The sequence below is a fragment of the Populus nigra genome, chromosome 14, assembly GCF_951802175.1.
Source record: "Populus nigra chromosome 14, ddPopNigr1.1, whole genome shotgun sequence".
Taxonomy (NCBI): domain Eukaryota; kingdom Viridiplantae; phylum Streptophyta; class Magnoliopsida; order Malpighiales; family Salicaceae; genus Populus; species Populus nigra.
The window spans coordinates 11,129,060-11,140,414 of NC_084865.1; the positions used below are offsets into that span (position 1 = coordinate 11,129,060).

The following is an 11,355-nucleotide window of genomic DNA, read 5'->3' on the forward strand; positions in this document are numbered from 1 at the left end:
AGCCCGTGTATAGGGGCATACACCATGGTTGAAAAATAATTTCTAAGCATGTAGAGGGGAACAAAAAAGAAACCTATATTGAAAAACATTTTCTAACAGGTGGAGAAATCCATAAAGAAGGAGTCTGTACCTTGAAAAATTTCTAAGAGGTAGAGGGGACGGACCTATGTCGACGCTCATACTTAGAAAAATTTATATGGGATAAAAGGAAACCCAAGGAGGGTCAGCCTATACATACAAAGTTTTCTAAGAGGCTGAAGGGAACTCGAGGAGGGTAAGCCTTATACTTAGAATATTTTTTAAAAGGTCGAGAGGAACTCGAGGAGGAAGGGTGAGCCTTATACTTAGAAAATTTCTAGGTGGCTAGGGAGAACCCATTGCAATGCCCATACTTAAAAAAATTTCTAAGGGATGGAGGAGACGGACCCATATCTATGTTCATACTTAAAAAAAATTTAAAAGACAGAGGAAAAACTTAATGAGGGTAGTGTTATTGTATTAGAGAGACCTTCAGTCCATCCCTAGGAGAGTGGATAAGAGGAACCCATGGTGATGCCCACATTTAGAAAAAAAATATATAAAGAGTGAAAGAGACGGACTCATGTCTACATCCATAGTTAGAAAGATTTATAAGGGGTGAAGGGCATAAACCCATGTCTACACCATACTTGGAAAAATTTCTAAAGAACGGAGGGAAACCCAAGAAGGGTAGTGTTATTGCATTAGAAAGGCTTCAAATCCATCGCTTCCAAGAAGAGTTATGTTATCACACTAAGGAGGTTTCAAATCTATCATTTTCAAGAAGAGTTATGCAATCACACTAGGGAGGCTTCAGATTCATCCCTTATAAGAAGAGTTGTGCTATCATAATAGGGAGGCTTCAAATCCATCCTTTTTAATAAGAGTTGTGTTATCGCACTAGGGAGACTTCAGATCCATCATTTCCAAGAAGACTTGTGCAATCACACTAGGGAAGGCTTCAGATCCATCCCTTTTAAAAAGAGTTGTGTTATCGTACTAGGAAGGTGTCAATAATGATGTCCCAAAAAATCTAAGTAGCTTAGGAGCAAGGCATATATGTTGGATAATCGGTTAATCTCTTGATTTTAGCAATTTGATCCATTCTTTCTAGTCAAGGTGGCTGGTAGCCAATACCTTGTAGGCCAAAGTGACTCGTGACTCGTAACTGTCAAAGATCCTCTTTGACAGATTTAGGGACTCTTAGATGCTTAAGTAAATATCTTTTTAGAGAGAAAATAATGGTATTTTAGAGAGAGATGCTCTAAAAATATATATGCAGTAGAGAATAAAATTGTGAACCTGGAACTTGAAGGATGTATGAAGTATTTATAGCCCGCGAGTTTTGTTCTTTTTATGAAGAGAAGAAGTTAGAGTGTAATTTTATCATGATAGTATTAATGAGGGATAACTATCCCTTACACAAGCATTAATGAGAGAAAATATTTTTAACATATGCATTAATAAGAGATAAATATCAATTTCACAAATATTTATGTGATGGAAATATGGCAAGTCATTGAAAGATTTTTTTATAGATTTGGGAGTGTAGAGAAAGTAGGATTTAAAATATAACTGAGCTCATGAGGGTTCCCAAGTCTAAGTCCATGGGCATCATGTTGCCTGAAATCATGAGTTTTGGGCTTTTAGGGATTTTTATACATGTTAAATTTGGATTTCTCACATAACATTAAGGGAATGATAAGAAAAGAATTTGATAAAATGTGAAAAAAATAAAATAAAGGGGTCATGATGTTTTTTATTATGATTATTATATATCATCAATCTAGTTATATATTTTGACAATAAAAGAAAAATGCAATATAATATTATGGTAACAATTATTTTTAAAGTGTGTTTTACTTGGAAATAAATTAAAATAATATTTTTTATTTTTAAAATTTATTTTTAACATTAGATATTAAAATAATTTTAAAAAATTAAAAAAATTAATTTAAAGATTTTTTAAAATTTTCAAAAACACTTTTACTTGTTTTTGGTCTTGTTTTATGAGAATTACAAACTATTATTATCATTATTATTATTATCATCGAACAAAATGAGGACCGAGTACTTAAGACTCCATGTAGGAAGTACCAAGTAGTGTTTATCTTTTTCGTAGCTGCCTGGTGCCTATTTTATTTTTTGAACGAATTTCCATTTCCACAAGGCGCAACAGCAAACACCACCGCTACCACCACCCTTCGTTTTTAACGGTCTCTCTCTCTCCCTTCCTGTCCACGGTCAAGTTCCCAATTGTACGCCTCTTCTTTTCCTTCACTCTCACGTCGTACCCTCTCTTTCTCTATCTCTTCCTCCCCCCTCTCTATATATACATATCTCATATCTGTATGCGTAACTGAATATATAAGCAGCAGAGCAGAAATAAAGAAGAAAGAAAAAATGGTTGAGAAGGTGAAAGCGAACTGTAATTATTCTGGTCGGGTCGTGGAGGGACCGACGAACCCGATCGTAACGCCTCTTTTAACGGATCTTTATCAGTTTACAATGGCTTATGCTTATTGGAAAGCCAATAAACATCAAGACCGAGCTGTGTGAGTAGTTTGCCTTTTTCTTTTTTCTAAGGATTCTGTTTTTATTTATTTGGTTGTTGAGGAAACTGAAATGTTTTTGTTTTCCTGATAAAATAATAATATTGCATCTGTTAGTTAATTCCATGCTCAATATTATATCATTTATTTATAGTAGTACTGAATTTAACAGGAGAATTAATACTTTAAATTACATTGCAATAGGAGTTTTGTTTTAAACATTAAAAAGCTTGTCTTAATTGCTTTCGATTTTTGATCTGGGGCTCTTTAATGTTCTTGTTATCAGGTTTGATTTATATTTTCGGAAGAATCCGTTTGGTGGGGAGTACACAGTGTTTGCTGGTTTAGAAGAATGCATCAGGTTAATTGCTAATTTCAAGTTCACCGAGGATGATATCTCTTTCATCCAGGAAAGTCTTCCTGGTTCATGCGAGGTAAATGAGGCTTACTGGTTTATTATTTTCTTATTTATAGTTCAGTCACTGCTTCTCGTGGCTTTTAAATCTGAGGAGAACTACTACTTTATACATAATCTTGCAGGATGGTTTCTTTGATTATCTTAGAGGATTGGACTGCTCAGAAGTCGAAGTGTATGCCATTGCAGAGGGTTCAGTAGTCTTCCCAAAGGTTCCTCTGCTAAGAATAGAAGGACCAATTGCTGTGAGTACACCTTCCAACTGGTTTTCCCTCTATTTTCTTGTTTACCGTTTACCATGTACATTTTGTCTCTCGAGTGGATCTTACTCTATTAATGTTTTTGCAGGTGGCTCAATTGCTGGAAACCCCATTAGTGAATCTTATCAATTTTGCATCTTTAGTGGCAACAAATGCAGCTAGGCATCGATTTGTTGCTGGAAAATCAAAAAGTCTTCTTGAGTTTGGGCTTCGACGGGCTCAGGTTGCTGACTGTATTTTGATTCTTTTTATTTTTTAATGCTGGCTTGAGTTATCTTTATGAGAAAACTCATTATTTTATGCTTAGGGACCTGATGGTGGGATATCGGCGTCAAAATATTGCTACCTTGGAGGGTTTGATGCAACAAGGTAATTTCTAAACATTTCAGTTGCTGCCTTTCGTATCGTGAATAGTTGAATTCTCAGAATGGTTTGTACTTTTTCTAATATGCCTTCCAATCATTTAACAATGATTCAGTTTAAGCATCAACTTTCCATGTTAAGAGTCTCTTTAAAATCTTAAAGTAGCAAGGACTAGTGAGTAGATAACTCAGACATGATTGTCTACTACACAAGATTTTTTAGTTTATAGTTCAAATTCAGCTTTTGAATTTCTTCGAAATCAGTTGACCTGTGCATTGGCTAAGGTGATTCAAGATTGGTTTGGGTGGACATTGGTCAATGGTTCTGATCCTGCCTTCAGGAAAGGGACCTAAAATGATACAGGCAGCTTCTTCAAAGCCGAGGAAACTATCTTGGTTTACAAGATCATTGTATCTAATTGTTCCTTCAGGAAAAGGAACAAAAACTGAGACAAGGACCTTCTTCAAAGCTGAGAAAAACATCTTGGTTACTAGGTACATGGATTTGATCTGGAAAGAGAATATACACCTCCTTTCCAAAAGAAATGTTTTATTTTCACCTATGCTTGCTGGCACATGGTTCCCAAACTGGCTAAAGGGAGGTCTAAACTGTGCTTGTTCCTAAATTAGGGTAGGATGGCTTTTATAGCATTCTGGTGCTGGAACAATTATGTTTCTGAATTTTGAGTGAATGAGATATGGTAGGGGATATTTTAAGTATTCATTCTTACCCCGTGCCACCCCCAGCCATAACTGATTTGACAGCATTAAATTTCTAAGAATTCAGTAGACCTTTGTAATGAGCAACCAAATGAGATTTTGGTTTTCTTTTATGAAAAGTGGATAAAAAAAATTGAATGCAAAAATCACATTTCACTCTGTGTTACTGGCTGTTGTTCAACATATTAACTGGTATTTGCCTATTTCTGCCCTCTGTTTTGACAGCAATGTTGCAGCCGGACGATTATTTGGGATACCTCTACGTGGGACTCATTCCCATGCATTTGTCAGCTCATATATGGTTGGTAATCTCGAAAAGCATTATAAGACATCCAGACTAGGCTTTCACCTTTTATTCGAGAAGTTACAGATCCTTCATTTCATCTCCCTAGGGTAGTAACCTGACTCAAAAGTAACTAACCTCTCCAGAGGTCCTTTCTTCGGTAGTTATTTCCAAGTTGAGAAGTGCCTTTTGAAAGCCCTTTGTTGTTGCGATGGCAAATTCCAGAGCACAATAATGAAGATGACGCATGTTTCTTCATTTATGCTTCAGAGTAGCATTTCAATTTTGCAAAAAAAAAATTCAAGTGCATTATTAACTGATATAATGGTCGTTTTGTGCTATTGTGAATGTTAGTTCATATGATATATTTTCTCCTTTTTGGCATTGCTCTCTCTCTCTCAAATTACAGGCCTGTTTCTTTTTCTGTGATATTTAATAAATTTGTCATCGCATGCTTGTGCCAATGTTTACACATTCATGCAATGTACGTTAAACAATAGTATTTCATTGCTTTAGGTTTAGTTAGTCCTTCATCTAAATTATCCAGTGGTTTGCAGAGCCCTGATGAGATCATAGACAAGTCGCTTCAAAGTGCTGATGGATCAAGTAGTTGCGAGGACTTTGTCAGTTCAGTTCAGACATGGATAAATAAAATTCAGGTTCTCTTCATTGGCCCTCTGCATTCATTTTGATTATTCATCAAAAGCTGTCCATCCTCTGTTCATCTTTAGCTAGAGATGACTAAATTAACCTACTGCCTTTCTTGAATGTTTAATAACATAAATTAGGGCGGTTAAATTTTCATATTCTTTCATCTTATTGGAGATAACTAGTTGTGAAGCTTATGGATCTCTCTTTTCTCAGCATGGGTTAGGAAAACAGGGGAAGTAAATATTAAAGTTTTATTTGTTGATGAAAATTCCATAGGTGTGGGATGTGTAATCAAGAGTGCCCAGTTGGCGTGCTTAAGATCCTAGTTTGATTTCTCTATGAAAGCACCAGAGAACTATTGATGATAATGCACAGCATATGGAATTCCTTGAAATGTAATTTAGCTGGTGGCCCTGGCATGAGACTTTTATGTAGTTTTGAAGATTTTACAAAGCAGAAAATATCATGCTCTTCTTGCAAAAAAACAAAGAGGGACAAGGCTGTAATTTTAGTTCCAAAAAATAAAAATTCCTATGGTTGCTTCTTCAAGCAGTTATGTTTGTGCATTGCATGCTAGCTCTTTCATGTTAAACAATTTTGATATTATCATTAAAGTTCAATCTCTCTCTTTCTCCCCATTCCTTTCTGCTATAATTGTATTGAGGTTTTTATATGTAAGAGTTAAAAGTAATTTTCCCGAAGTCCTAACTCTGAATCCTGGAAAGATTTTTCTTTTCTTTACACAGATTTTAGGTCCAGAAAGGGGGATTTTTGTTTGGGCCTTATGAAATTAATAGTTTCTTTGAAAACATTGTTGATTGCTTCCAGAGAAACCATGTAGGGCCTTTTTGGTATCTAATATATAAGATTCAATATTTTAGGAACTTGATGGTTAATAACAGGTACTATCTCACAGAGAATGTCTAATGCTGCAAGCCATTTTGATGTCTAATATTGATTAAGATGTTTTCTTACTTCCATGACAGCTAATTGGTGTGAACAGTGTCTTGATCCTACAATTCATACTTCATTTGTTTATTCTCCTCCCCTTTCAGGTTTTTTTTTTCTTTCTTTCTTTAACTTTTGATTTGATTAATATGGTTTATGCTTTGCAGTGGTCAAATTCCTTACGTGGTAGTTTTGGTGAGACCAATCAAAGTGAGCTAGCAGCTTTCACCTCCTATGCCTTGGCATTCCCTAAAAGCTTTTTAGCTCTTGTGGACACATATGACGTGAGTGTAGTTTTTGCTTCTAGGTTGATATGTTTCAATTCTTTGGAATAAAACTAATAGCTGTTTCCTGGATAAGATTTTATATATATATATTTGTCGAGATATGACATGCAGCTAGTTGATATTGTGCTTTTCTTTAGATTATCGCTATGAAAAGTAAGTTTTTACATACAATCTTGGGTGCTTAGGGTAATCCCTCACTGAAAACCTGTGTCTACATGTTTAGCACCAAACATTGTAAAGAACAAGAGTCAACAATTGTTTGATCAAATTTCAGCAACCTCGTAACTCTATTGTAATTTGCAAGCGCAGTTTATGAAGTTGATCTTCTCAAAATGCTTGTGTCATCCAGGCCACTCAATACCTTGAGATTTTCAAAAACCATTTTCTTTTGAATGAATTGAGACATTAACTTCTCATGCAGAGATGCGACTACTCGTATCATGAAGCTCTAATCACACTCAACCTTTAGGCAAATATCTGCAAAATTTAATTATATGCTGTCTTTACTTTAAGCTGCATGCTGCACTATGCTTTGTTTGTAAGCTAGGTGGTTATTTTAAAAAACATACATTCAGTAACTAGTAAATGTGACCAAGAATTTGTAGGTTAAGTTAAGGGAAAATTTATTAGGGTCTATATCCTTGGAAATTTCTTCCAATTTACCACATCTTTTTAATGTACACAACTGATCTTCTCAAAATGCTGATGTTTATACCTTTCATCATCAAGCATGTGGCATTTCGCACAAGTAGACATTAACTTTTCCACTATGAAACGGTGCAAGTGCTCTTATAACGTTTCCATGACCATACTTTAGTATTAATGGATTATATTTGCGAAGGTTAATTATATGTTGCATCTTCTGTTTGCTGCATGCCAAACTTTGTCTTGTTAATTAAGCCAGGTGGCTACTTCAATCATTTATCACTTTAGTGCAGTTAACATTGCATTTATCTGTTCCGTCTCTTCACCAGGTAATGAGGAGTGGAATCCCGAACTTTTGTGCGGTTGCTCTAGCACTTAATGATCTTGGGTAAGTCTGAAAGATTTACGAGTGTGATGGCATTTTTACTGAGCAAAATTCCTTTTTTAATCGTCAAGGGAACTGAAACATACGATATTATATTTTTTTTAACTTCTCCTTGTCCTCCTGTTTGGGTAACAGTATCTCTCTCAAAGGCTTAATGCCAACATTACACAATTCAAATTATTGGTAGGCATGCCAGCACCAAGATTGCATCTGAAACTGTGACATTGCCTCTACCTTGGCCAATGCTTTCATTTTCACCTTTCCAGCATTTAAATCAAGTCTTTACATCTAACAGATGACTTCTGACATCCCATCGGTTCACACCAATGGCCTGGTATCTTTCCCTGGTGGCCTATTTTTTCCTTCAACTGGGGCTTCAACCAAATATTCCTGTAGTTCAGGTTTCAACCAGATATTTGCAATATCCAGTTGAACAATTTGCTACGTTTTAGAAGCCAGATGCAACATTTTCCAAAGCCTGTCGCGATGGTTTCTCACAGCCATTTGTCATGATTGGCATCCAACAGCAAAGCCTTTATTTTAAATCAAAGCTAGTGATATCCTTCATCTTTAACCACTGTCACATTAGTTTGTGATTCAATTGTCTGTCTTTTATTTGCATAGCATCCTGAAGACTTGTCCTCTTTATTATTTTTCCACGTTGACTTTTTAATAGTTCTCGATTTACACAAATGATTTTTGATGGTTTACTTTGCAGATATAAAGCGGTAGGCATTAGATTAGATTCTGGTGATCTAGCATATTTGTCCTGTGAGTCGCGGAAATTCTTTAGCGCCATTGAGAAAGAATTTGGAGTGCCTGGTTTTGGAAAGATGGGCATCACTGCTAGTAATGACCTCAATGAGGAAACTTTAGATGCTCTAAATAAACAGGTATTCATTCTGTAACAAAACTGCTCTTGTTCTATGTGCAAATTACATACATTTCCCATTTTGGAGCTTGCTGAAGGCATCAGTCATCTATTAGTTATTCTATGGGAGCATGTTTTAGAATGGTTTCACATGAAAATTCTCTGGCTTTGTGTGTTTGCTCCTTGCACGATCAGATAAGTGTAACACGCTGCTGAGAGAAAATTTCTGACAAATATCTGGCATCTGATTTGTCTCACTTAGCTGCATGCTGTGAAAAGATGCCATCTCTGAATTTCACTAATTTTACTTCAAGCCTGGGTCTATTTATACACTTAACGGAGATAATTCAGTAAGTGAAGCAATAGAGTTAAGAAATACAGAAATGGAAACAAAAGATCTGTGCTTCAGCTGTTACACCATAAATTCAGATCTTTGTTCATAATACTGTTTCTTAACTATTGAAGATAAACAAACTTTAAGAAGCTACATGATGTGTGGATAAATTTCTTAATCCTTTGCCTACTTCTGCCCTGCTAAGTATTTATATGTTTTTGTCTTAATATGCCTTCCAGCAGTCCTTTGGCATCCACTTCTACGCCTTTTCTCCATATGGGAAATTTTAAACACAGAAATTATGAATTTTGTATTCTGATCTGTTTGATAATTATTTAGTTGAAAAACATTTTGGTCAAACATTGAATGCCAAAGTTGTTGCTGATCTGCTTGTCTCAAATGTGTTGCAGCAGCATGAATAACATTTCCATTGTAAAGCAACAAACAGTGGCCAAATAAAATGCTCGCACTAATAATTTATGTTGCTTATCTGCCTCAGTATGTTAAAGCATGTATGCCTAATTATGTAAATGCTAGACATACATTTTGAGCGACCTAAATCTAATTGATATAGCTTTTTTTGGCTGCTCAGGGTCATGAAGTGGATTCGTATGGAATTGGAACCTATCTTGTAACTTGCTATGCTCAAGCTGCTTTGGGTTGTGTCTTCAAGCTTGTTGAAATAAACAATCAGCCTCGCATCAAACTTTCTGAAGATGTTTCAAAGGTTTGATCTAAGTCGAAGAAACTTTTATTAGTTTTTATAGAATCACTGATTTTTCTCCCCTTTGTTATTTTACCAGGTTTCTATACCATGCAAAAAGCGGTCTTATAGATTGTATGGAAGAGAAGGGTACCCACTGGTGGACATAATGACAGGGGAAAATGAACCATCTCCAAAGGTAGTCCATCAATTAATGATTTTATCAGTAAAGCAATCCACATGCTCAAATCTTTGATGTTTTATGCTCTACCAAGTATCACCACCATTATCCTTTATATTGTGCTATTTATCAAATGTAATCTGAGATTGCTTGCATGATCAACAAGAACGTTTTCACTAAGCAAGTTGAGAGCTCAGTATTCAAAAATCAGGGTCAACATTTAATGGATTTATGGGTGAAGTGCTCCATGTGCTCTAATCTTTGATGTTTTACCTCTACCAAGTACCATCATTATGAAAGATTTTCTTAACACTGAGCTGGCCGAGAGGTTGGTGTTCAAAATCTTTGATCTACTTGTTTTATATGGAGAATTAAATTTTGATTGCAAAACATATTCAAGATATAATGGACTTCAGAGTCTGGTGAGATCTCAGTTATTGATTTATACACTGGTTTTACGAGTTTGGTCGTAAGAGTTTACTGTCAACATCAACAGTCACTAGCTTTTTATCTCATGTACATTTTTTTCCCTTTTAACCCATGATTGAGCTACCTGCCTGATGGAATCAACTCACTGTGGTGATTATTTGAAGGAGAAAACATAATATCTTCTTTCTCTAAACTTTCAGGTGGGAGAACGGATACTGTGTCGCCATCCTTTTAATGAATCCAAGAGAGCGTATGTGGTTCCACAGCAGGTTGAGGAGCTTCTAAAGTGTTATTGGCCTGGGAGCTCAGGTGGGGGTTTCTGTGAAGTGAAATATTTTGTATATGATATCACAGTTGAACATGATGTGTTGAAGATCTGCTTCTTCACAAATGCTTACACATGCAGGGATATAATTATATCTACATATGGTTTCCCAAATTTTGCAATCATTTGATTTGTAGTTAAGATAAGATTTGAGGACTCAGCATTGTATCAAACCCCACATAATATTGTTTGTCCACAGGCTGAGCTTACTTCATCTATAGCATGTCTAAAATGTGTTTTTGTTTCTTGAAGAGAAACCAAGAGAAGATTTACCTCCTCTCAAGGACATTAGAGATAGCTGTATCAAGCAGCTTGAGCGAATGCGTCCTGATCATATGAGGAGGCTTAACCCAACACCGTACAAGGTGATGCTTCCATCTGCTGTGAATATTTTCTTCTGTAATTTTAGATAGCTGCGACCATGGAAATGTGAAACTTCAATGCTTAGCAGGTGAGTGTAAGCGCAAAACTGTATGATTTCATCCATTTCCTATGGCTCAACGAGGCACCTGTCGGGGAGTTGCAGTGAGGATGGGTCCCCAAATACGATACGTGGAGCATTGTACAAAAATGCAGGTCAAGTAATGATTCCAATAAAGCTGGAGGAGCACTCAACATATAGATGATTCACTTTTCATAAAGATGAACCTTGGACTCGATAAACCGATATGTTTCCCTATTTATTAATAAAGTAATTGATTGTTTTCCTTTTCTCCAAGCAGTGTGTTCACCTTACCTTTACTGAAATATTTATGCACTTGGAAGACAGTTAAAATCTAGGATGGAGATTATTATTATTATTGTTATTGTTATAAGAATATTTGGTTTTAAATTGTCCTCTATACTTTCTTATGGCATTTTAAAAAACTAGATTTTGGTTTTGATTGGTGTTAAGATCTTTACAGAAATGAGAGCAAATGATATTTGAAGACAGAAATTGTGCTTAGAGGAGAGAATTTATGATCTGTTTTTTTATTTGAGTTTTT

General features: G+C 35.6%; 1 protein-coding gene across 1 annotated transcript; it reads left to right on the plus strand.

The window, feature by feature from the left end:
• The first annotated feature begins 2,135 nt into the window (after positions 1-2,135).
• On the plus strand, positions 2,136-11,087 carry LOC133672544 (nicotinate phosphoribosyltransferase 2-like). The gene is made up of 15 exons (XM_062092988.1): positions 2,136-2,573; positions 2,857-3,004; positions 3,111-3,230; positions 3,334-3,468; positions 3,553-3,614; positions 4,553-4,628; positions 5,168-5,269; positions 6,377-6,493; positions 7,471-7,529; positions 8,245-8,419; positions 9,324-9,458; positions 9,535-9,633; positions 10,245-10,353; positions 10,622-10,734; positions 10,821-11,087. The coding sequence occupies exons 1-15, from the start codon at positions 2,422-2,424 to the stop codon at positions 10,896-10,898; spliced, it is 1,680 nt and encodes a 559-aa protein (XP_061948972.1). The 5' UTR covers positions 2,136-2,421; the 3' UTR covers positions 10,899-11,087.
• The last annotated feature ends 268 nt before the right edge of the window (positions 11,088-11,355 follow it).

Bases quoted from the DNA above. Each gene is read 5' to 3' on its own strand.
- LOC133672544 (XM_062092988.1), top strand. From the start codon at position 2,422: ATGGTTGAGAAGGTGAAAGCGAACTGTAATTATTCTGGTCGGGTCGTG. The intron at 8,420-9,323 runs GTATTCATTCTG...TTGGCTGCTCAG, and splicing joins TAGATGCTCTAAATAAACAG to GGTCATGAAGTGGATTCGTA. The intron at 10,354-10,621 runs GTGGGGGTTTCT...TGTTTCTTGAAG, and splicing joins TTATTGGCCTGGGAGCTCAG to AGAAACCAAGAGAAGATTTA.